This window comes from Dipodomys merriami, unplaced genomic scaffold (assembly GCF_024711535.1).
Source record: "Dipodomys merriami isolate MVZ:Mamm:240054 unplaced genomic scaffold, mDipMer1.0.p SCAF_10, whole genome shotgun sequence".
NCBI classification, from domain to species: domain Eukaryota; kingdom Metazoa; phylum Chordata; class Mammalia; order Rodentia; family Heteromyidae; genus Dipodomys; species Dipodomys merriami.
The window spans coordinates 13,884,379-13,911,167 of NW_027202271.1; the positions used below are offsets into that span (position 1 = coordinate 13,884,379).

General features: G+C 40.0%; 1 protein-coding gene across 3 annotated transcripts in view; it reads right to left on the reverse strand.

Moving 5' to 3' along the window:
• Racgap1 (Rac GTPase activating protein 1) overlaps positions 1–24,745 on the reverse strand; it is a 32,453-nt gene extending 7,708 nt beyond the window's left edge. The window contains exons 1-10 of one of the 3 annotated variants that reach the window (XM_070040847.1): positions 24,610–24,745; positions 15,445–15,529; positions 10,488–10,690; positions 9,216–9,352; positions 7,930–7,999; positions 5,890–5,943; positions 4,942–5,022; positions 4,454–4,571; positions 3,838–3,968; positions 2,408–2,572 (exon numbers count right to left, since the gene is read on the reverse strand). In XM_070040847.1, coding sequence (XP_069896948.1) covers positions 2,408–2,572; positions 3,838–3,968; positions 4,454–4,571; positions 4,942–5,022; positions 5,890–5,943; positions 7,930–7,999; positions 9,216–9,352; positions 10,488–10,690; positions 15,445–15,529 — 1,044 coding nt within the window. In that variant the 5' untranslated portion in view covers positions 24,610–24,745. Of the gene's footprint in view, positions 1–2,407; positions 2,573–3,837; positions 3,969–4,453; positions 4,572–4,941; positions 5,023–5,889; positions 5,944–7,929; positions 8,000–9,215; positions 9,353–10,487; positions 10,691–15,444; positions 15,534–24,609 lie in introns of all 3 variants that reach the window. The other 2 variants (XM_070040838.1, XM_070040856.1) reach the window with 2 other exon arrangements.
• Positions 24,746–26,789: the final 2,044 nt, after the last annotated feature.

Here is a 26,789-nt window from a genome sequence, read left to right on the forward strand (position 1 = left end):
GGCTTGGTAGAACGCTTACCTAGCATTCCCAAGCCTTGGTTTAATTATCAGTGCCTTGAAATGAAACAAAACAGATTCTTAGTTGCAAAATGTGATTTATGATTACATTTTGCAGGAACAAGGACAAAGACCACCAGCTACAGCAGAAAGCAAGCAGTAGAGATTACAGATATGGCCTTTAATATTAGCTAATTTACTACCCAAAAAATAAGATCTTTCCTGTGCACATGCCTTGGAATCCCAACACTCGGGGAGGCAGGAGCAAAAGGATCAGATGGAGATCAACCTAGGCTATCAGAGAAAGACTACCTCAATCACCAAAAATATTAAAAATGAATCCTTCTGTACTTTATTCTCAGCTAAAAACAAATTACTTAACACACCTCATTTGTGTGTATGTGTATGCATACATGCACACACGTGCTGGTCCTGGGGCTTGAACTCAGAGCCTGGATGCTGTCCCTGAGGTTCTTTTGCTAAAGGCTAGCACTCTACCACTTGAGCCACAATGCCACTTCTGGCTTTTTTTCTGAGTAGTTTATTGGAAATAAGAGTCTCATGTATGTTCCTGCCCGGGCTGGCTTCAAACTGCAATCCTTAGAGCTCAGCCTCCTGAGTAGCTAGGATTAAAGGTGTGAGCCACCAGAGCCCAACATCCATAGCTCTGCTAAAGAAACTAAAAGAGGGGCTGGGAAGGTGGCTCAGTGGTAGAGCACTTGCCTTGCATGCATGAGGCCCTGGGTTTGATTCCTCAGCACCACATAAGCAAAAAGAAAAAAGCCGGAAGTGGCACTGTGGCTCAAGTGGTAGAGCGCTAGCCTTGAGCTGAAGAGCTGAGGCCAGAGTTCAGGCCCCACGACCAGACCCCCCCCCCAAAAAAAAAAAAAAAAAGAAACTAAAAGAAAAAAAACTTGTATGCTTTGATAAAAATCGAGGACTAGGAGACTGGGGCTGAGGATGTGGCACAAATAGGGAGTACCTGACTAGTGCATGCAAGGTCCTAAGTTCATACTCAAAAACTGCTAAAATAATAACATTTGATTTGTTGAGGATAACAGCACAATCATTTTATTCTAATGCTTGTTAATGTTGCTTATATAATCAATATTTTCTAAGTAATTTTTTTTTGCCACTACCAGAATTGGAACTTAGGGCCTTGCACTTGGTTTGCTTGCTGGAATTCTACCCCATGAGCCATACTGAAGGCATGTTCTTAACTAGTTATTTTGGAGAGGGAATCTCAAAGACTTTTCTGCCTGAGCTGGCTTCAAACTGTAATCCTCCAGATTTTAGCATCTAGATATCTTGGATTATAGGCATAAGCCACTGGCACCCAGCAACCATCTTTTCTCTTTTTGTAATTAATTATGTGGTGCTAGGATATAAACTAGGGGCTTTTGAGTGCTAATCTGGTACCCTTATTACTTGAATTGCACCTCCAGCCCAGAACTTAAGCCTGGTATGAAATATCTTGTTATGAACTATCTCTAACATGAATATTCACAGATGAAAATGAATAACTCAAGAATTGGCCTGAGGGGCTGGGAAGGTGGCTCAGTTGTAAAGTGCTTGCTTTGCATGCATGAGGCCCTAGGTTCAATTCCTCAGCATCACATAAGCAGAAGTGGCACTGTGGCTCAAGTGGTGGAATGCTCACCTTGAGCTGAAGAACTCAGGGACAGTGCCCAGGACCACAGTTCAAACCCCATGCCCGACCGAAAAAAAACAAAACAAAAAAAAAACCCTCAAGGTTTCCAGGTACCAGTGGCTCATACCTATAATCCTAGCTACTTAGGGGGAGGCCAGTCCAGGCAACAAAATCCATGGGTTTCTTATCTCCAATTAACAACCAGCAAATCAGAAGTGGCACTGCGGCTCAAAGTGGTGGAGCACTAGCCTTAAGTGAAAGAGTTCAGGGATACCACCCAGATCCTGAGTTCAAGCCCCATGATCCTCAAAAAAAAAAAAAAAAAAAGAACTCAGTGTTAACTTCGCTCATGCCTGTAATCCTAGCTACTCAGGAGGCTGAGATCTGAGTGCCACAGTTCAAAGCCAGCCCGGGAAGTCCATGAGACTCTTATCTTCAAATAACCACCAGAAACCAGGAGTAGCACTGTGGCTCAAGTGGTAGAGCACTAGCCTTGAGCTGAAGAGGTGAGAGACAGCACCTAGGCCCAGAGTTCAAGCCCTACAACTAACAAAAAAAAAGAAAACAGAGGGAAGGGTTTGGTTTAGAAAGATCATTAAACAGACAAACCCCAACAAAATTGCTACAGGTTAACATTTTGCTATTCCTATTTTTCATGCATAGAAATATATCTGGCATCAATAATTTTATAATAAAAGCTGACATTAAGTCTCTAAAAGGTAAAAGAAGCCACACAACAATAGAGTCCACAAATCCCACCTCTCCGATCTTGACAGGTGTTCCTATAAGGGTAGGGATGCAGGGAAGAGGACAGCGATCTCGACATTCTGGATGAGAAACCACTCGACAATCTCGACACTTCAGAGACAGTTTGCCAAATTTTATCCGCTTTCCACATGGAACACAGGATTCAGGTTTAATAACCTGAAGATAAAACAGGACAGAAAGAACAGAGTAAATGAATTACAAAATTGCCAACATATATTGAGGACTTGGTATGTCTCAACTTTCTAAGACCTTTATATGCTTTTTAAAATATAACTCTCAAAAAAAAAAAAAAAAAAAAGGTATTCAGTAGACACTGAATGTGGAAAATGAACTATGTGACTTGTGGGCAGGGACCGGAGGGGGAGTTGTGGAAAGTAAAGGAAGAGGTAACACTGTCCAAAACAGAAATGTACTCATTACCTGATTTATGAAATAATCCTTCTATACAACACCTTAATAACAACAAAATTATGTATATACATTATATAATTTTTAAATGTAACTCTTAAAAAAACAAAAAGCCAAGCACTGGCAGCTCCAACCTGTAATCCTAACTATTCAGAAGGCTGAGATCTGAGACTCTTATCTCCAATTTAACTACCAAAAGCCAGAAGTGGAGCTATGGCTCAAATGGTAGAGAACTAGCCTTTAACAAAAAAGCTCAGGGGCAGAGCCCAGGCCCTGACTGATACAAAAGAAAAACGAAAAACAGAGAAGACATAATCTTACCCCAAATTCCATAAAGTAGACTGTTTTCTTTAATTAGTAAAGGCACAGGCTTATGATCTCAGTACCCAGTACTGAGGGAGTATGACAAAGTGTGAGGAACACTAGCCTACGCAACAAGATCTTGTCTCATAAATAAGTATCTGGGCACCCATGTCTCACACTTTTCATCCTAGCTACCTGGGTGGATAAGACTGGAATAATCATTGTTCGAGGTCATCCCAGGCAGAAAAGCCCATGAAACTCCATCTCAACAAAAGAGGCTGAGCATGGTGGCATATGTCTGTCATCATAGCTTCAAAAGGAAGTCTAAAATAGCACACACCTGAGCAGGAACTGAGACTATCTCAAAAATAACTAGTGCCTGCCGGGTGATGGTGGTTCACATCTAGCTGCTCAGGAGGCTGAGATATGCAGATCATACTTTGAGGTCAGACTGGGCAAGAAAGTCTGTGAGACTCTCTCCAAAAGCCAGACAATGGAGCTATGGCTCAAGTGGCAGAGCACTAACCTTGAGGGAAAAAAAGCTCAAAAGCTCAGTGCCCAGGCTCTGATTTCAACCTCAGGATGGGTAACACAAAAAGGTATCAAAAAGGGCTAGAAGACTCAGTAGAAAGCCTGCCTAGCTAGCCTGAAGCCATGAGTTTAAAAAAAAAAAAAGTGCTTGAAAGGAAATGAATCAATCGTGCATTTACCGTCTTAGAGACAAAGTCATGTAGGCGCATTCCTCCATTTGTTTGTGGCGTGCCCAAACCGTCTGTCTCAGTTCTTGGCTCCGGTGGCCTGCTGCTAAGGGTGGAATCACTGTTCCACGTTTGTAAAGTACCTAGAAAACAATCAAATATAAGCTTTCTCTTAAGTATTTTGTTCCTTTTAAATTTCAGCCTCATTATTTAAGTAACTGATAAAACAGTAATTTGTAACCATAACTCATAAATGAATACCAACAACTATTTGCGGGGGAGGGGGGGACACTTTTAAGAAAAACCAGTTATCCATGCTCTCAATCCAAAAAAGTAAAGCATGTACAATCAACTAGTCCTCTAGTCCTCTAGAAATTACCCATTTTAACTGTCCCTGACTTTCAAGAGGATTCTAAAAACACCCAACTCTACTAAATTTTTCAGTTGTTTTATACAGACTAGAAATTCACTCACACCTTTAGTCATGAATTCACTATTGTATTCATTCACTGTGAATGAGCTGTGTCTATGAGACCAAATGGACTCAAACTCACAATCTTCCTACCTCAGCCTCCCAGGTATGGGTATTACAGGACCTACACAAACTGTTTAGTCAGATTCAACAGACCTGTTTTCCTTCGACTCCTGGTCCAGTAAGGCACTGTCTCAATAGTGGACACAGCTTCAATGGGCCCACCATCATTGGGAACAGTTACTGTAGTTTTTGCAACTATGGATTCATTCCCCTGAAACAAAAGTAATTGTAAGGAACACAAAGAGCCTAACTTTCCCACTGCTATAAGGTAATTTGGGATTAGGTAAAAACTGCTGAGCCTTAATCCAGATTGTAGCACTAACACAAAATATTTTTAAGTTGAAATCTCTGACTTTAAAAAATACATGTATGAAAAAGTGGAATATATACAAACAAAAAAAGAATCAAATTTACAGCTGTTTACTTAACCACAGTAATTCCAATCATATGAATGATAACGACCATATTACACAGAAAAACTCCAATATTACATCTTCTCAAACTAACGCTATAATGTTGACACAGACATTTCACTGCTCTTATGTGTTCAAGATCCCAGTTCTCTTGACCTGACTCATTACCTGGTCTACTGTGGAGCCAATGGAACGAGTTTTCTTTATAGGCCCAGGGGGTCCATCAACAAACTGTCGGCTACTAGAGCGCTGGAGGGGGGAGGGGACAAGGACCAAAATCTTTAGTATCAAGTAGATCTGAAGCACAGAAGATAAAATTATTCTATCAGACAACTGGATGTAAGCCCTAAGGACCAGGGCTACAGTAAATAACAATGTGCTTTCTTTTATTGCCCATTTCCACATGAAAAATGAGTCATACGAACACAAAAATGTTCTCAGCGCTGTAGAAAAAGGAACAAGCTTTGGAGAAATTTAGATGACAGCACCAGAAAAGTGGAACTGTAATCCTATTCTAGGACATGAAGTCTTTGGAAACATATCAAATATCCTAAACAAATACACACAAACAAGTCTCTGTATCCCATTATTCACACATTTTTATCTGAACCTTGTATTAGAGCATAAAAATTTATATGACAATTCACAACAAACTTAAGCATATCCTTTTCTAGAGCATAAATAAATTAAGATGCAGCCAGGACCTTTATGAAATAGGACAGAATTCTGTCAAGTCACTATCTCAAGGAATATCAATATAGCTCTACAGTATGAATTTGTTTGTAATAAGAGTTTAACAATGGCTAGAGTAACATGTCAGGAGTAGTCTAGCTTGCCAAATTTTCTAAAGAAAACTCTGTAGGCTGCGGGCATGGCTCAAATGAGATAGAATGCTTGCCTCGCACAAGACTCCAGAGTTCAAATCCCAGGATCACTAAAAAGCAAAAAGGAAATTCTTTTTCTGCTTGAGTTTTGCTACAAAGGCCAGGCTGGTCCCAAACTCATGATCCTAAGAATCCTGATTGCATAGAAATAGGATTGCAGGTGTAGGACATCACACAAAGTAAACAAACTCCTGTTGTTTCTTTATACAAAAGCAAAACAAACCATACATACCCTCTTTTCTCTTTTCTTCAATTTAAAATTCCTCACCATGGAAGAATCCCAGTCCTGTTGACAATTACAGTATATTAATTTCTTTCTTTAGTTAGGTCTCCTGTCAATACTATGCAAACACAACTACAGTAAACTTGAAATCCTTTGGTAGCCAAGCTACAGAAACTATTTGAGGACAGGGATAATGAGAAAGCCTCCAATATTGTAGCTATAGAGAAATAGTAAAAGCTAACCGGTTTTCTTTTAAAAATTGAAGCTATTATAATAGAATCAGGAATCAATACCACAGAGACAAGAAAAGGTTAAAGAATCAACTTCTATCGTGATTATTTCTGGTGTCTGGTCCTTTATTTTTGATTATTTTTGTAATTAGTTTTAGAACCTACAGAATGTTAGGTACTACACTGGTCATGTCAAGTGTAATTCTTGCCCTTGAGGGATTGCTGCTGTCTACCAGATCTTCTGTACAACACTTCAAAAGTTTAAGTTTAGGTTTATGTCTTTTGATCATTCCTTTTCTTTGGATCCTAACAAAAAAGGTTAACTTCCAGAAAATATTTTGTCTTTTTATGGCTTAATTTCAATTCACTATCTGCATTCATTTTAGTATGTACCTGTGATAAATTCCTGACTGTCCCTGAACAGGAACATAGTATCTAGAAATAATTGCATATAGAAGATAGTAGCTTAACCAAATAATTTCCTTCAGCTAGTTTAGATATTAGTTGATTCAGTTTTAGAAAAGGTTATCATAGCATATGTCTACCTTAAAATCAGCTGATGATTTGTTTTTTTTTCTTCTAGTATTAGAGTTTGAACGCAGAGCCTTGACCTTCCTTGGCTGAAGCTCTACCATTTGGGCTATGCCTCAAGCCTGGTATTTTGGTTTTTGGAGATAGCATCTTATACACCTTTCTATCTGGACTGGCTTCCAATTATAATCTTTTGGATCTTAGCCTTCCTGTGTAGACTTGTTTAACCCAGACCTGCTCTGTATTTCTTATTTCCAAAAGGAGTTGACTAAAATGGCCATATTTCCCCCTCGTAAACATTAAATTTGGGGGTAAAAAAGTAATTGTTATTTGTTTCACTATGTCAGAAAAACAGCAACCACTAACTTCCTATAATTTATTATTTTATTTGCTAGGAGCAGCTAGCAACAGAAAACACAAATCAATAAATATGTCTCGCCGGGTGCTGTAATCCTAGCTACTCAGGAGGTTGAGATCTGAGGATCATGGTTCAAAGCCAACCCAGGCAGGAAAGTCCGTGAGACTCTTATCTCCAAATAACCACTAGGAAACCAAAAATGGCGCTGTGGCTCAAGTGGTAGAGTATTCTCCTATACTGAAGAGCTCGGGTACAGCACCCAGGCCCACAGTTCAAGCCCCACCACCAACAAAATGAATAAATAAATAAATACACAATAAATATCAGTCTCCTGATTCAAAGACTAAATTACCAGGATAACTTTATGAAGAAATACCATCATGAGATGAGAAGGTGCTACTCCAGAAAAGGTAACAAAGAGTTTGGCCATGTGAATTGTCATTAATCAAAGCATTATTCATAGCCTAAAAATTCTCATCACATTCTTCTGATTGAAATCCTGAACCCTTAGTTTCCTTGTAATTGTAAAGTATAGGTAAGATTTCCTCAAGATCCAAACTGATACAGAAGTAAGTAAGGCACAAGTCTATTCACCCCAAGAGCATCAAATAAGCTTTGCCTGCATATAGCCTTGCTAATTTTTTTATGGCTAGCTGCGGATTTAATAAGTCAATATATAAAATCAATTAGTACATGCAGCTCAGACATCCTTTCAGTAAACTTAACCTCATGCTAAATTCAGAATTCTTCATCCTCACATCCAGAAACAAAATAAATAGATAAGCCAGTATCTTACAGCTGTGTGGATTCACATTTTAAATTGCTAGCTGAGACTCTATAACATATCAACAAATAAAACAACAGTTTTATTTGTTGGGAGAGGAGAGAACAGGGCTAACAGATAAGTCTCAAAGACCAAATGTTTATTACCAGTGATTCATCAGTCTTGTCAAAGCTGATATCTGATAAAATGGAACCAGATTCATCAATGGTTGATAGTCTAAATGGACAAAATACAGCGTTAGACACAAAACTATGAAATATAAAAGCCACCAAAATTCCTCAACAATCCCACTGATCAGGTAACATGAGCAAGATCATAGCAATATCTTTTCTATGGTGACAACTTCAAGTTCAAAACTAACTATGGTGGGCTGCTTTTTATGAGAAGTATATTATAAGTACAGGTACAGCACAGTTCTTTTTCAACTAAGGGCTTGTAACAGCAACTCAAAGTTACTGCTAGGGCTATAGGTGTTAGTCCCTGCTGATTCTGTACTACAGGCTACTAAAAATTCACAAGGCAGAAGAGTGAGCTTTAATTTGATCCCAACTGTGGCTGCTTTCTGCAAGGGAGTATAACCCAGCTTTGGCAAGAAATTAAGGCTGTACATCTTCTTAGTTATAAAGATACCCCATAAAACAATCAGGCAACAAAACAAATAGCTGTAAGAGTGCTGACCTTTCCCTACTTATTGTACTGGGAGTATTAAAGTCAGAGCCTAGCTAAGACTATTTTAAATAGTGATAGTATGGAACCAAAATTATTGTCTAGTCTTGGCTCAGAACAGCCTTTCTAAACCAGAAAACTACAAGAGCTCTCTGGAGAGCAAGCATTGAAATTATTGCTGAACTGTCACTTTAGCCTTTAGGTTTCTTAGCAATGTACAGGATTAGTTACTGATGTGCAATTTAGCATCAACATGAAAATTTTACCCATGGTGAAACAACATTCTAAGGAGAGATTTATAAAAAATAAGGAAAGAATGCTGGGAGCCAGTGTCTCATGCCTGTAATCCTACTACTCAGGAGGCTGAAATCTGATAATCACTGAAGCCAGCCAGCCTGGGCAGGAAACACCTTGAGACTCTTATCTCCAATTAACTGCTTAAAAAAAAAAAAAAAAGCTGGTCGTAGAGCTGTGGCTCCAGTACTAGCCAATACTAGGGGAGGAAAAAAAGCAGCTCAGAGACTGAACTCAGGCCCTGGGCTTAAGGAAAGGCACAAATAAATAGATAAAATAATAATAATAAAAGAAAGAAGAAAAAAAAATAGGGAGGCCCCTGGCCTTAGCTCCTCAATACCCTTCCCCCAAAGTCTTTTTCTGCTTTCTTCAGCACACACTATAGAAGCAGTATATTGAAGAGTTCAGATAACAGGAACTTCTGACAGCTGTGTTGCTCACGATCAGATAACAACAGATGCAGTTCCCCCACCTTTTGTTGCCAGCATTGCCGCTGGATGGTTGGCCTTTATTGAGAAAAGCCAGAGCTGATTTTTGCTCCTCACTTAGTTGAATGCTGCCAGATGTGTCACACATGAGCATCTCTCGAATCAGCTGAATTTGTCGTTCCTTCAGACCAAAGCAGAGTAAAACATCATAACTAGCCAGGAGAGAAAACTTCACCTCAAATTTATGGGACAGGCAGAAGACATTAAAATACAGCATTATGCAAATGGGACTTCAGGAAAGCAGCTACACCAACAGCATATTAATTCACAGATTGTAGCTCTGATTTCTGACTGGTAAAATGAACTGTAGCTAGAATAGCAGGGTTCTGCTACAAGACTTTTAGATCAAACTGCTAATCCAAGAAGAGAGTAATGTAAAATTCAAGATCTAAAATAGATTTCACATAGCAAAAATACTTTATTATATTTTATCAAGTCAATTATTAGCTCCTTTCACAGATCAAAGCAGTCACCAACCTTTGTAAATAGTAGAACAAAACACATTAAAACAGATACAAAGCTGTAATACAAAAGAATCCAACAATTTGAACTTACTGAGGCATCTAACACTGAACTAAGATGGATTAGCACCTACTAGTAAAGGCTTTCTGGCCAGCACTGACACATCAAAATGATACTGCTACAAGTCAGTCACATTACTCGACTGGTTGAGTCTATCTAGCTCTTTACCCTGAAATAGATGATGACAGGACAGGTAGAACTGCCTTGTTTCTATCAATGTGTAGGAGCAGCTAGTTGTGTATAGATGAAGATACTTTGAGTAGCATTTTAATTTCTTTCTTTCTTTTTTTTTTTTTTTTGGTCAGTGGTGGTGCATGAATTCTGGGCTTGAGCACTTTCCCTGCACTCTTCAGTGCTCTACCATTTGAGTCATAGTGCCGTTTCTGGTTTTCTGGTGGTAATTGGAGATAGGAGTCTTATAGACTTTCCTGCCCAGGCTGGCGTTGAGCCTGGACCCTCAGATCTCAACCTCCTGAGTAGCTAGGATTACAGGTTTCAGCCCCAGTGCCTGGCAACATTTTAATTTCTAACTATGAAGGGGAGTCATAAGTGACAGTTTGAACTCTAATCATGGGCAGGATGTCAAAGGACAAGTTGTTCACAGTTCTTTAATGAGGAAGAAAAACTGGGTATATTTCACAAGAGGAAAAATTACCAGTTGTTTCTCTATTATTGTATATTATTAAATGTTTATGATTATATAACCATTGTTCTTACATATAAAAAATACACACCAGCTTCTCACAGTCGGCCTCAGCTCTTTGTCTCCGTTTGATCTCTAGCTCCACTTGATTACGTGCATGCTTCAGCTTAACGTCTAAAGCACTACGCTCAGATTCCACTTTCATCAAAAGATCCTTGTATTTCCCCAGCTCGTGGTCTGTTCTCTGCCACTTCTTACGGAAATCCTCAAAATCTTTTGCCAGCTGGATGAATTCTAAGGAAAGGTGAAAATTTTAATAATTCAAATATCAAACAGGGTATAAATCCTCAAATAAATGGCTCCAACACATAGTTAAGGGACCAGCTCAACTATGGGCAAGCCCAACTGAAAATAACCAGAAGCAGATACTGGATATATCTGTCACTCTAGACAACAGCTTTGTGGAGAGCCATTCCTGATTCAATAGGCCACATATTTCTAGCTTAGCCAGTGGCATCTGCTATGGAATATGTAACTCATTAGTCACCTGGCTCCAGATGTAACACTAACACTGAAAGCTTCTGAACAGAAGGCAATCAAAGGGGGATACCTTTGGGGCAGCTGTCACGCACCAGGACAGTTACAGCTATAAAACAAAAAACAGTCTCCTTTACAGTCACACATTGCTGCACCAGAGATGTTAAGCAGCAAATTCAAATGTAACTGCTGTAATATGCTCCAGTAGATGTAGATTAATATTACAGATGTCTAGACCTGCAGTTCCATTCAGCTATATAATTATACAAATATTGATTTGAAAGTAAAGAGCCAATTTGCTTTTGCTGTTTAACACTGCCCTGAAGGGTATGTAAACATTCCACTTGGAAAAGCAGGAAAGATCACAGGAGCTCTTGGAAAGTCACTGAGAGAAGAAAGTGGACTCTTCAAACGTCTGCAAGGATGGTGTCACTTCCAAGGCAGCACCTCAAAACATTGGTGGCATTCATTCTTATCACCTGCTATTGGGGAAGACTGTTCTATAATATACTTGCAAAAGTGCCTTACAATTTTCTAGTTAACCTCAGTCTACCTCTAAGCACCATTCATACTCTCTACCATAATGAAGGAACATTCCAATGTGCATATCTGATACTGGTCACATTAACCCAGTTTACAGCTGAAACTAGGTCATATTCACATAACACAGATTCTTAGGTAGTAAGGTAGTAAGGTACAAAGTGTAGCACAAACCTAATATGTCACAGATACACAACAGGCACTTGCTAAATAGTAATGCCTATTCCTAATTCATACATCAATATTTTAAAAAGTTCAGACAGCTTCTTACAAAAAAATAGAATATTAAAAATATAAACTGGGGAAAACTAACAAAATACTTAGCTATTAATTAAAGTAATTTTATTGCTTTGGGGTTTTTTTTTTTGTCGTTCATGGGGCTTGAACACTAGGCCTGAGCTCTGTCCCTCAACATTTCAGCTCAAGGTTAGCACTCTACCACTTGAGCTACAGTGCCACTTCTGGTTTTCTGGTGATTTTTATTGGAGATAAAAGTTTCAGTGAGTTTCCTGCCCTGGCTGGCTTTGAACCAGGATACTCAGATCTCAGTCTTCTGAGTAGCTAGGATTACAGGCGTGAGCCACCGGCGCCCGGCTAATTAAAGTAATTTTATTTAGCTACTTTCATTCTTTTTTTGTTTTGTTTTGTTTTGTTTTGTTTTTTTTGAGTCCGGTTGTGGGGCCTGAACTCTGGGCCTGGGTGCTGTCCCTCAGCTCTTCAGCTCAAGGCTAGTGCTCTACCACTTGAGCCACAGCGCCACTTCCAGCTTTTTTCTTTTTGCTTATGTGGTGCTGAGGAATCGAACCCAGGGCCTCGAGCATGCAAGGCAAGCGCTCTACCACTGAGCCACCTTCCCAGCCCCAGCTACTTTCATTCTTATCTTCCATTAACCTTAGACTTAAAAACTTAAAACTAAGCTGGACACTGGTGGCTCATGCCTGTAATCCTAGCTACTCAGGAGACCAAGATCTGAGAATCCCAGTTCAAAGCCAGCAAGGAAAGTCTGTGAGATTCTTATCTCCCATTAGCCACCAGAAAACTGGTGGAACAAAAATCTCTATTGCGGACTGGGAAGGTGGCTCAGTGGTAGAGTGCTTGCCTTGCATGATGAGGCCCTGGGTTCAATTCCTCAGCACCACATAAGCAAAAAGAAAAAGCTGGAAGTGGCACTGTGGCTCAAGTGGTAGAGTGCTAGCCTTGAGCTGAAGAGCTAAGGGACAGCACCCAGGCCCAGAGTTCAGGCCCCACGACCAGACCCTCCAAAAAAAATCTCTATCACAAAACAAAAATCAATAGGAAACTACATGTCTTATTTAGGGGGGAGGAGGGTGGGCTGGGAGGGACAGGGGTTATTGAAATGAAATCAATAGGAAATTAGATGTCTTACTATTTTTTCTTTTGAGGGGTTGTTATTTAGGGGTTTTGTTTTTGCAGCATTACTTCCCAAAGTATTTCCACAACTAGTACCCTCAATATATCCCCAAATCCTCACAGCAGTCACGCAAAAGAGAAAAATGCTTAAATTCCTTTTTCACAGATGGAGAAACAGAAACAAGTTAAAAGCCAGCACTACTTATTAGGATTCTAAACCTTGGATTCTTCCTTTGGGTTCCACACCCCTATCTTAAACTCCTAGAGGTCTTATCATTACAATCTCTTCTAACATTTGGCCCATGTTTCCAACTCACAAGCACCCATTCTACTGAGGAATGGGATTCCTCTTCTTTTTTCATAAGGTATGGCAACCACCTCCTTCCTGGTCAGAATCCTAGCCTCCAACTCTACTGCAACCTTCACCTCTGTAAGACAGTCTTTCCAAAGCAGAGTGCTAAACATCCCCTCCCCCTCACTGGCTCCCCTCTTCCCTCCACTCAAGCTGTTGCTTGACCTAAAATGCCCTCTTTCATCCCTGCCTATTAAGATCTGACCCTATATCTAAGATTCAACTCAAAGCTTATTTTCTTTCAAGAGGCCATTTAGTTGTCTCTTTCCCTCAAACTCAACATGTACTAGAAGCTTTGATAGGCCCTCACAAAATATTTGTTAAATGAACCTGTGTTTTAAGATTTTTTATTCCCTATCTTTCCCACTAGACTCCAAAGTAATCCATTTTCTGAGATGATGTGACCTCAAAGAGAAGCCTGATTAGTATGCCATTGTGGTTACTGAGCTAGTACCAGATGACAGGGTCATGCAGCAGCTATTAGAGAGAGAAAATAGAATATTGTTCTGAAAGGCCTGTAAGTGGATAAGAGCTATTAAAAGCATCAATCAATTTAAAGAAAATACTGAATGGTATAAGCAAGATGCCATACTAAATACTATGGAGGTAAAGAAAAGCTCAGGACATTACTTTTCAGAATCATTACTTTTATGCCAGTAAGGCTGATTTGAGAGCAACACATGCTAAATTGGTTATTACTGAAAATCTGAAATAGAAGAGAAATAGCAACACAAAGAGAAGCTGGCATAGAATAATTCACTTAGATCATATACATCAATGCTATCAGTCCCACTTTCCTTTCCAATTTATTTTCCAGATCGTTCCTTTTCCTCCCCAACCCTCCACCCTATCTCCTTTATTATTTACTCATGCATCTAATGTACAAAAGTTGGTGAAAGTTACATGCCTAGTCCTTTTTTGGAAAAAAAAAAAAAAAGACTATTTTTCCCTCTTCATTTGTTTTATAGAACACCAAAAAGTCTGGGATAAAGAATAAAGACAACTAGCTGGGTGCCAGTGGCTCATGCCTGTTTAATCCTAGCTACTCAGGAGGCTAAGATCTGAGGATCATGGTTTTAAGCCAGCCCAGGCAGGAAAGCCCAAGATATTTATCTCCAATTAACTACCAATTAACTCCAATTAACTCTAGAAATGGAGCTGTGGTTCAAGTAGTAAAACACTAGCTTTGAGCAAAGAAGCTCAGGGATAGCACCTAGGCCCTGATTTCAAGCCCCAGGACTAAACACAAACAAAACAATCAAAAATCTGGAAGTAGAGCTGTGGCTCAAGTGGTAAAACATCATCCTTGAGCAGGAAAAAGCCCTAATTTCAAGCTCCAGGTTCCAAAACAAAACACAGCAAAAAAAAAAAAAAAAAAAAAAGGAAGTAGAGCTATGACTCAAGTGGTAGAACACCAAAAAAAAAAAAAAAAAAAAAAAAAGAACTACTAAAAAGGAAAAAAAAATCCTTAGAAATTCGTATTTTACCTAGTTCATAGTACAAACAAGAAAATAGCAAGTAATGCCAACCACTAAGTGGAAAGATAATGTTAATAATGAAAAACATCTGAGTACAATCTATTTCAGAGCAACTACAGAAATAATTTTAGTGACTTAAGAATAATTTCCAGGTGCAAGGAAGGTGCCTCAGTGGTAGAGTGCTTGCCTTGCAGGCATGAGGCCCTGGGTCCGATTCCTCAGCACCACATAAGCAGAAAAAAACAGAAGTGGCGCTGTGGCTCAAGTGGTAGAGTACTAGCCTTAAGCTTAAGAGCTGAGGGACAGCATCCAGGCCCAGAGTTCAAGCCCCATGACCAACAACAACAAAAAAAGAATTCCCATTAATCTTTGATTATGGGTAAGAGACCATCAGATTCTTCTTAGGTAACACGAAAGAAAAGCAACTTTTTTTTTTTTTTGTCGGTCATGGGGCTTGAACTCTGAGCCTGGGCACTGTCCCTCAGCTCTTCAGCTCAAGGCGAGCGCTCTACCACTTGAGCTACAGTGCCACTTCCGGTTTTCTGGTGGTTTATTGGAGGGAGATAGGAGTCTCACGGTCTCTCCTGCCCGGGCTGGCTTTGAACCGCGATCCTCAGATCTCAGCCTCCTGAGTAGCTAGGATTACAGGCGTGAGCCACCAGCGCCCGGCAAGAAAAGCAACTTTAAGACTGAAATATTTCAGTTTTATAGAAAGCCCAAATGTGAAGTCTGCTTTTTCTTTTTGCACAAACCAGCTTAGAATGACTTACGAAGTTCATTTCCTTCACTGAGAATTTCCACCCGGCGCACAAGCTGCTCAAATAGATTCCGCAAATTCAGCATTGTAGTATCCATCTTTCTGCCAAGAAATCAAATACACATTAGGGGTCCTGCCTTCTCCCTCTGACAAAAGATGCAGTAGCAAACCCGTAGAGTCATCAGTGACCAACATCTGGACTCTTCCATTTGCAGCTACCATTAAGAATCTCAAGCCGGGCTGGGAAGGTGGCTCAGTGGTAGAGCGCTTGCCTTGCATGCTCAAGGCCCTGGGTTCGATTCCTCAGCACCACATAAGCAAAAAGAAAAAAGCCGGAAGTGGCGCGGTGGCTCAAGGGGTAGAGCACTAGCCTTGAGCTGAAGAGCTGAGGGACAGTGCCCAGGCCCAGAGTTCAGGCCCCACGACCGGACCCCAAAAAAAAAAAAAAAAAAAGAATCTCAAGCCAACAATTGATGTTTTGTGTGATCCTCAATATAAAAACCAAGTTGGAGGCTAGGGTGTTGGTCAGTGGCAAAGCATGTGCCTATCAAGTATAATGTCTTGGGTTCAATCCCCAGTTCCAAAAATGAAAAGACAAAAAATAAACAGTTAAAGCCAAAGTTGGATTGTTGAAGGCTCTCTTGAATACAAGAAGATAATACCTACACCTCCTGCTTATTTCTCTTCCTACCTCGACCCACAATCATCCTGGTGCTGACAAGAAGGCAATTAGGAATGAGCCTGTCAATCAGTTGATTACAAGGTGACTACAAAATGTGGTTCAAGTCAAACCTGATTAGTATAATACTTCTGCTATTTTAATTCTTGTGGACTTTGAAATCTACAATGTAACTTAAAGTGTCTATCTTTAATTTCATTTTTAGCAAATGTCCTGTTGAAACTGCCTTCTAAAAAGCAGGACATGGTCAGCACATTTCCTACCAATGACACAAATGACATCATATCACTGATTAAGTGGGGAAATTGCCAGCTCAGCAACACAAGAATTATTTCTGTAATGCAGGGTGCTGGACTGCTTGCAGACTATGTCTAATAAATTTATACCAAGTACAGGCAAAGGATTATGGTGTACCATATTCTGGCATCAGAGACAATACACCACCTTCACAGTTAGAAGGGCAAAGGAAAAATCATTTATTGGTATGTTCTGTATAGTGAATTTCAGGCTTTGTGCTTCCCCTCAAAGACCTACAGCTATTACATTAAAAATGCAGTTCTATTTCAAATAGACTTTAACTGCAAATATCTTGAGGAAATAAGATCTTCATTTAACAGTTAAAAAAGACATTCAGGGGATGTTATGAAAATTATCAAGGAAATGAAATAAACTCAAATTTCACTTGAAAATAAAATGTCTTTAGAAATATCATAAAAAGGATTGTTCCTCTATTTCTCAATCTACCGCTCAACATTCTACTCCTGGTGATTATTTTGTCTTTAAATAAAAATTTCAAAACTCTATTATGAATGGCTTGTGATTTTTGCAATGTTTTTAAGAGTGTACCATAACAGCAACAAAGAAAAAAACACAAAAGACAAAGGAATATATGAACACAAAGATATTTTCTATTAAATGCTACAAAAATATTCATTTGTACTTGTGACAATTGTAATAGCAAAAACCTTCAATTCCAGCTTGGATACAATATACACCTGATTCTGGGCCAGAAACTAAGATCCTCAAATGGCAATTTATCTGTTCCAAGCAACATAATCATAGCAAGCTGCTAAGCAACCAGACCAACAAAATTTATTACAAAAGTCTTTTTCTAAACTAAGAACAAAATCAAAAGAATAACATTAAAACTGACAGAAAAAGGGCTGGAAAAGTGGCATAGTGGTAGAGCGCTTGCCTTGCATGCATGAGGCCCTGGGTTTGATTCTTCTGCACCACATAAGCAGAAAAAGCTGGAAGTGACGCTGTGGCTCAAGGGGTAGAGTGCTACCCTTGAGCTGAAGAGCTGAGGGAGGGACAGCACCCAGGCCCAGAGTCCAGGCCCCACAACCAACCAAACAAAAAAACAAAAAACAAAACAAAGGGCTGGGAAGGTGGCTCAGTGGTAGAGCGCTTGCCTTGCATGCTCAAGGCCCTGGGTTCGATTCCTCAGCACCACATAAGCAAAAAGGAAAAAGCCGGAAGTGGCACTGTGGCTCAAGTGGTAGAGCGTTAGCCTTGAGCTGAAGAGCTGAGGGACAGCCCCCAGGCCCAGAGTTCAGGCCCCACAACCGGACCCAAAAAAAAAAAAAAACACTGACAGGAAGAGATCTGGAAGTCATGGAGAGATACTCATGGACTTCATAATAATAAGCATACTCAAGTACCACAGGACAGAAGCAGGGAAAGATATTCAATAGTTGATTCAGATGACCATAGCTTTTGACTCCTGATAAAAACATAAGGTCCTAATAAGTACTTTTAATCTCAGCATTGGTTTCTTTCAACTCATCTGTATATGTGAAATATTAGAACAGTAGAAAACTTCTGTTTAAGAGTATAGAAATGAGTCAGGTGGCCTGGGAATATGGCTTAGTAGTAGAGTGCTTGCCTAGCATGCATGAAGCCCTGGGTTCCATTCCTCGGTACCACATAAACAGAAAAGGCCAGAAGTGGCACTGTGGCTCAAAGTGGTAGAGTGCCAGCCTTGAGCAAAAAGAGCTCAGGGACAGTACCCAGGCCCTGAGTTCAAGTCCCAGAACGGGCAAAAAAAAAAAAAAAAAAAAAAGTCAGGTATCAGTGATTCATGTATGTAACCCTAGCTACTCAGAGTCCTGGAGGACCTGAGCTAGCCGGGGCAGAAAAATCTGTGTGATTCCCCATCAGAACCCAGCTCTTAATTTCCCCCCCAAAAGTTTTTGTCTTAAATAAGACCTGACGCGTGCGTGCGTGTGTGCGTGTGTGCGTACGTGCGTGCGTGTGTGTGTGTGTGTGTGTGTGTCTGTCTGTCTGTCTGTCTAGCTCTTAATTTTCCCTCTAAAAGTTGTTCTGTCTTAAATAAGACCTGACTGTGTCTGTGTATCTGTCTGTCACTGGGGTTTTAAACTACAGTCTTGAGTTTGCTAGGTAAGCACTCTTATCACTTCAGACATAACTCCATGAACTGACTCTTGATCTCGTGTATGATTTAAATGTTTGTGTCCCTGAAGATTCCTGTTAAAGCTACATTCCCAATGCAGTAGTACTATGAAGTGATTAGGCCAGGCACTGATGGCTCATGTCTATAACCCTAATTACTCACTCAGAGGCTGAAATATGAGGATTGAGGTTCCAAGCCAGTCTAGGCACAAAAGCCCATGAGACTTATTTCCAACTAACCACCAAAAATCTAGAAGTGAAAGTGTGGCTCAAGACATAGAGCACCAGCTGGAATGAAAAAGCCCTAAGGCCATGAGGCCCTAAGTTCAAGAGCCAGTATGGAAACAAAACAAAGCAAGCAAATAAACAAAAAAAGTGATCGGAACATGAAATGGAATTAATGCCCTTATAAAAGAGTTTGAAGGGACCTTTTGCCCTTATCTTAGAGGTAGAAAGCAGGCCCTTACCAGACAAAGACTGTGCTAGCACCTTTATCTTGGACTTCCCAGACCGTGAAAAATAAGTGTCTCAATTCTAAATTACCTAGGCTAAGATATTTTGTTTTAGCAGCAGGAACAGACTGAAACAGTCACATTTTCTCACATTCCTTCAGTCCATTATTCTTTTCTATGTATATTACTCATTGGAATAAGAGTTGGAGGGCAGCAGGCTCTTGAACACATCAATCTCACTGCTAAGCATGCAGACAACCTACATGGGGACATCTCACCACTACAACAAAGAGCAATCTGCATTGTTCTCCTCGGGTGATGCATAGTATCATAGCCAGAAGGTGCTTAGTTAAGAACCTCCACATTCTCTACTGTACACAAAGAGGCAGTCCTTAATTGTGACAGATCAGCATGGTCTCCATGTTATATCAATTTCTATTTTCTCAATTTCTATTTTCCCCTCATCACCTGATATTTGTGTTCCAGGCAGACTGTAAACTTGAGAGCAGAAATCTTATATTTGGCACTATGTTATACACACAAACATTGAGAATTTAAAACATAATACAAACAGCTGATAAATGTGAAAGAATAGACACACTGCCATTAATACTTCAAAAGGGTTGCTTTCTATCTCAACATTACATAATTTAGAGCAGAACGAAAAGAACAGTTAAAGAGGGGTAGGGCAATAGTCCTAAATTAAAGCTTTAATCTCTTATGTACTAGTAAAACTGTTGGTAATTACTTAAATTCTGAGGCTCATTTATAAAGTGCAAACAATAATACGCTATACTTCACAGAAAATTTTTAAGTTAACATAGAAAAAAACTTTACAATGCATAAATTGACCCTTACTATTAACATATAAGGTATTTATATATATTAAAAAACAAAAAACAAAAAACTATGCTCACACCTGTAATCCCAGCTACTCAGGAGGCTGAGATCTGGGGACTGTAGTTCAAAGCCAGCTAGGGCAGGAAAGTCCATGAGATTCTTATCTCCAATTAACCATCAAAAAGCCAGAAGTGGAGCTCATGTGGTAGAGCACTAGTCTTGAGCAAAAAAGCTCAGAAACAGTGACCAGGCCCTGAGTTCAAGTGCCAGAACTGGCCAAAAGAACACAATAAAACAAAACAAAAAAGAATGAATTTTTGTTTTATTTGTGTCTGATAGCTGTTAATCACATCCCAGAACAATGATCCCAAAATCTAGTATTCTTCCCAGTTTAGGCTCTTTGCACATAGTAGGCTCTTTGCACATAGAGATAACAATAAATTCAGAATTATAACTATTTTTTAAATAATGCTATATAATTACAAAGAAAATCGGTATTTACTAGGGCCTTTGAAGTGATTTGGACACTCAATTCAACATTTCACATTTTTTTTTAGTGAATTTGATTAACTTAACTTCTGTATTACAGACACCAACAACTAAGGCTCAGAGACCTTAAATGACTAATAAATGCTGAGCTCATGTAGTAGGTCATTTGTTACATACATTCTCGGATATCTCTCCCAAATCACATTACACAAAGAATGAGGCATATAAAAGTGGCCTATAAATAGAACCTAGACCAAAAACAATCAAAAAGATAACAAAATTTGACCAGGTAAAGAAACTTATGCAAGCTGTTCTAGATAAGGCTTAATGCTACTGAAGTAAACCTCTAATATAGGTTTACTTAGGGTAATCAAAGTGGCAGTAGCAAACTATAATCCTCTTCTCTTTATAGTCTGTGGAACAATATATTTTTATTAACATCCTACAGAAGTGACTCTAAGGAATTATTTATAGGTGACAAAAATATCTTTCTGCATCACTACCCTTGATATCTTAGCCAAATTGTAACTCAAAAAGCTAAAATCTACTCATCCTATTCAATGTCAACTGAGAATGGTTTTAATTTTCCTACTGGGTCACATTTTCACCCTTAAGTTTATTTCCTCTCCCTTTATTATTTAGCTGCATAGCTAGGAGATACACTAATGTGAAAGGAAACAAAAACAAAGTCATCTTGCAGTGCATTGCTTTGCAGCTGTAAAACAGCTGTCACTTTCCACAAAAGGGGCTGCTGCCTTTCGGGAAAGCTGAAACGACCCCTGTGTGTGGCAAGGAAATCAGTTTGTGAGCACTTTAAACAAAAAGGTGCGGAGAATCTCAGCTATTATTGATAGGAGGCCCCAGAAGTGGAGAAGTCACTACATACAGATTCCCAATCTGTGAGTATCCCTAAGGGAGCAATTTGGCAACACCAAGGTAGAGTCTCAGCTTGCCTTGATTGCTTTGAGCCCCCAATTTAATTTCAATCACCCAGTGAAGAAGACAGACAGTTCTTCAGAGTAACAGACTACTGCAGACTGCAGGGTATCCTGGGAGAAGTCTATATACTCTTCTACTTTCTCTTACAAGCAACATTATGATGAAACCTATATATCGGGTTTTTTAGATACGTAAAAGGTGTTAAATATTGTAAAACAAAGCAATAGAAAACGACTTGAGTTTTTTATTGAAGTGTTTTAATAAAAAAAAATACCACAAACATTGCTGATCTGGAGAATCCCAAGAAATTAACAATGTAGGTTTTCTGCTACCAAGGAAAACCTTTTATTCCCAAAAACAATCTCAATGCTAAGATTCTTTCATACAAGTAGGAAGCATTTCAGAACAATTCTTTTTCCCAAATGTCTGTATCAAATCCAAGTGGCAAGAAGAAAAAATAAGCCAGGAGCCAGAGGCTTACGCCTGTAATCCTAGCTATTCAGGAGTCTGAGATCTGAGGATCGAGGTTCAAAGCCAGCCCGGGCAGGAAAGTTCCTGAAACTCTTATCTCCAATAAACCGCTAGAAAACCAGAAGTGGTGCTGTGGCTCAAGTGGTAGCACGCTCGCCTTGAGCTGAAGAGCACAAGGACAGCGCCCAAGCCCAGAGTTCAAGCCCTGGAAGTGGCACTGTAGCTCAAGTGGTAGAGCGATCGCCTTGAGTTGAAGAGCTGAGGGACAACGCCCAGGCCCAGAGTTCAAGCCCCACGACCGACAGGAAAAAAAAAAAAAAAGAAGAAAAAATACTATCGGGCTGGGAAGGTGGCTCAGTGGTAGAGCGCCTGCCTTGCATGCCTGAGGCCCTGGGTTTGATTCCTCAGCACCACATAAGCAAAAAGAAAAAATACTATCATGAGATCAAATTTTTGGCTGTTTTTAGAGTGCTAGGGATTGAACTCAGAGCCTTGTAAATGGTAATCAAGTGTTCTACCACTGAGCCACATTCCAGGTTCCCACCCCCCTCACCCCCCTCAAAAAAAGCATTGTTCTTGTGAGCAAACTAATGCAGAATGAGTGAACAGAATATCTTCAAACCAACATGAAGAAATGAGAACTGAATAATGATTTTTTTTTATAAAATTATTACAAACTCAGCTTACTAATCTTTTTTTCTGTGAATTCTTCTGTCTTAACTGTTTTATTCAAGGTCTAAAATAAGTCTTACCAATTCAATGAAGCCTTCATTTCAATCCACAATGATCTCCCTTATTATCTAAAACACTCACTGAGCAGAAACACTGCCTCATAGAGCTAAATTTCTATGTTTAAAAAAAAATAAAGAAAAATCATCACTCTAACCAACTGTTATGTGCCTCTATATTTAACCTTTGTCCATGAGCACTCATTTATCAGAGTTGCAATCATAGATTATATATAATTTTGTGCTTTGCTTTTTACTATCATGTCTCCATTAAATTCAAAACAGCTGATGAGCAACTACTGTTTAATCATTCTCTTCTTTTGATATTTAGATTATTCCATTTTTCAGTTACCACCCTGCCTAGAATCTCCTGGATGGCCTCTTTCAAATCTTTATTCATGTCATTTTCTCAGTGAAGTCTTTCCTAACCATCCTTTTAAATTGCAGCCTTTCCTCTCGACACTTCTCAACTTAACTTTGCTCCCAAAAGCACTTATCATTCTGGTATACTTATTTAATTTATTGTCAATGGTGTAAATTCTCAGGAAGCAAAGATTTTTGTCTGTTCTGTTCACTGCTGAGCCTCTGGTGCCTTAACAATGAAGACATTTGTTAGTGATTAAGTACTCACTGAATGAATAACATCAAACAGTATTTTTCTTCAGGTGACCATGCTCCTTAGATAAATTCAATGTATTTCTTTTCTTCTTTTTTTTTGGTCTGAGACCAAGAACTGAACTTGGTACCTAATGCTTCCACTAATTGGCTAGCACTCTACCAACTGAGCCATGCCCCCACCCCATTCAATTAATACATATTAGGGTGTGGAAATTCTTAAGACTCTTCATTAAGATTGCCAAAAAAACTTTCTAAAAAAGCCATACTAACTGGGCTCAAGGACACTTGCCTGAAATCCCAGCTAGTCAGGAGTAAGGCAGACAGAAGGAAAGTTCAAGGCCAGCCTGGGGTAAATATCAGAGACCCTGTCTCACCACCGGCTCCTGCTACGAAAAAACACTATACTATATGGTGGACTCCAACATTTTATAGATTCAACACAGATATCTTCTTAAACTCTGCCACCCCAAACAAACTGCACATTCTTTTTAGGCTAAGTATGAGTGCCTTCTACTTAAGCTTTAATAATACCAGTTAGTACCAGTTAGTGTTGAGTAAGAATCCACTGAAATTGTTTAAGAAAAGGGGGACCCGTGACTGACTGAGGGAGTGAGTTTCCAAGTTTGGTGAGAATGCATTGGATGCACTTATGGAAATGTCCCAGTGAGTCACACACCCTTGGCTGATGTACGCTAATAAAAATCTTTCTTTTTAATCTAAAAATAATAGAGCACCAGTCTTGAGCAAAAAAAAAAAAAAAAAAAAAAAAAAAAAAAAAAAAAAAAACCAACTCAGTGACAGCGCCTAGGACTCTGAGTTCAAGCCCCAGGACCAACACACACACACAATATAAAAATAAAAGTACCTGTTGGATGATTAAACAATAGGACGGTGCCTTCTCAAAACAACTTCACTAATTTTTTTTAAAAAAGTGTTTATCTGACCTATTAAAAAGAATGTCTTTAAATTTTAAGGGCTTTTATCTTCCCACCCACTCCAATTTCCTATACACACCCTTGGCCTATCAAAGAGAGATACTTATGAACTGAAATGGGCGTGAAAGGGTAAAAAAAAAATTAAATATATAAAGGGTGACTGTTTACTGAGGCTCAGAAACAAGTTGGGAAGGGCAAGATGTCATTCGTTGCCTGGGCCGCCTACCTGAAGAGACCCAGCCCACCAGGAAGACGGGGCTCACCTTCAGGCCCCCCCCCGGCCCCCCAAACACCAAGGCTCCTCCCTTTACAAATACCCAGTGCTTCCAAAAACGGGGTGGGGAGGTCACCCCACCGACAGCGAGTTTAAGTACACACCACTTCTTTTGGGTCGGGGGGAATGGGGGGGGGGGGGGGTAATGGCTCGGGTCCTGTAAAAGAAGCCACACCTAAGTCACTTCTCACTTCCCACAAGACCCGATGCCAAATTAAAAACTCAAACAAGCAGACCTGGCCTTCCCAAGCCCCCCGGCCTGGAAAGCCACAGCCGCGGGACACAGGCGGCCGGCCTTCCCCTCCGACCCCCCCCCCCCGCGGTGGCCAAAAACTTACCACGGCGGCCGCACGCCCTCCAGCACGTCAACCCGGCGCCCGGCGCCCCTGGTCTCGCAGCCCCCCGCGCTCACTCCTCAGGGTGCCGCCAGGTCCCACCTGGGCGGCCAGACACTTCCCGACGCGTCTCACCCAACGGCAGAGCGGCACCGCGCTGCCCGCTCGGGTTTGAAATCCCGCACCGGCCAATCACAGAGAAGTTTATTCCACTCACACCGCCCACTATATAACGCATGCGTCAGACCAAAGGGCGGGGGACAGGAACAAAACTAAGCATGCGCGTTCCGCTGGCGTGAAGCTGAAGGAGGCCATTTTGACTAAGGTCAGTAGTTTTGAGTTTGGATGGATTTTTTTCCTTCTGGTGCCCTTTCCTGAAGCCAGTCTGGATGCCATGTTGACTAAGGGCAAATAATACCTTTTTTTGTTTTTTGTTTTGGCGGGGTGGGTGGGTGGGGGGTTCAGTTCTGTCACTTGAACTCAAGGCCTGGGCACTATCTCTGAGTTTTGTTTTGTTTTTTCCTTAAGGTTAGCGCTCTACCACTTGGGCCGCAGCTCCACGCCTGGGTTTTTTGTTTTTTTCTTTTGTTTTGTTTTTTGGTAGTTAATTGGAGATCAGAGTTTCACAGGGCTAGGAATGTTGCTTGGTGGTAGAGTGCTGGCCTAGCATGCATGAAGCCCTGGGTTCGATTCCTCAGTACCACATAAAACAGAAAAAGCCAGAAGTGGCTCTGTGGCTCAAGTGGTAGAGTGCTAGCCTTGAGCACAGAGAGGCTCAGGGACAGTGGCCAGGCCCTGAATTCAAGCCCCAGGAAGCGGGATGGGGGGGGGGGGGTGTGGGGGGGGGGATGTAAACACAGGTTCTCCTGTTGGGGCTGGCTTCAAACCTTAATCCTCAAATCTCAGCCGTTGAATAGCTAGGATTACAGGCAAGCTACAGGCTTGAGCCACGGGCACCCAGCCAAATGGTGCTTCTTGAGTGCATATTATTCTAGGCTTCTCTGTTTCCCTGGTAGGGAAATAGGGCTCATGGAAGCCATTGACTGAACGTTGTGCATTGCAAAACATGAAGAATTCCTGCAGGAGAAAGAACCGCAGTCATTTCAACCATATGTACTGACTATATAATCCATTCAGTCCTGCCTTCATTCAGCCTTTCAGCTGACACACAAGTATCACTATAAATGGGCCAGTTCATAACAAATACTCAGCTAGGAATCAGAAAAACAACAACAGCAACAGCAACAACTAAAAGGTTTCTTCTTTCCAGTAGCTACAAATGGAGGAGACAGTTCATCAGGGAAACAAAAATACTAAATGAGAAGTGTTGTAATTTCATTTAATAAAATGCTATTTGGAATTTTACATTGTGCTGGCACCAAGGCTTTTATACTTTTTTTTATATAAAAAGGGTTGGTTTATTGTAGTTCAAATACATAAACAGAACATTCAAACATTTTAAAATTAAACTTTAGAGGCTTTTATACTTTTTGTAAAAATCTGGACCCAACAGCTGGGAGAGAGTGAGGAAAAGGGTGACATTGTCCAAAAAGAAATGTACTCATTACTTGACTTATGTGACTGTAGCCCTTCTGTATGGCACCTATATTATAACAATAAAAAGACAAAAAATCTGGACCCATATATTTAATACATTTCATGACTGAAGCAATTATCAGAGGACTCTGGTCATCTTTACAATATGTAATATACCCTGAACATTTTGGAGTCCCTACTTCATTGAATATACAAGTCAACAATGAGTGACTACTTGTAGTTTGAAAAAATATTGCTTAGAGCATACAAGAAGCAGTAAGATTTAACGGAAAGATCACAGCTTGAAGAGATTATGTTCAAATATATAAAATTTTAGTTAGAGGAATATGTCTAAATTATTATAACGGGGTGACTATAATTAGTACAAGTGACTATAATTAGTACAAGCAAGTGCTAACAGTAGGTATTAAATATTCTCACCACAATGTGAAATAATGAATATATTAATTATCTTGATTCAGTCATTCCACAGTGTATGTATGAATGTATGCATATATGATGTTTCCTTATTTGTATATTTATACAGGTGTGTATATTATATAGAGAGAGACATATATCTATCTAGTGAAACATCATAATGCTATGTGGCAGATATGCCACTTAACCAGCTATATTATCTTGCTGTT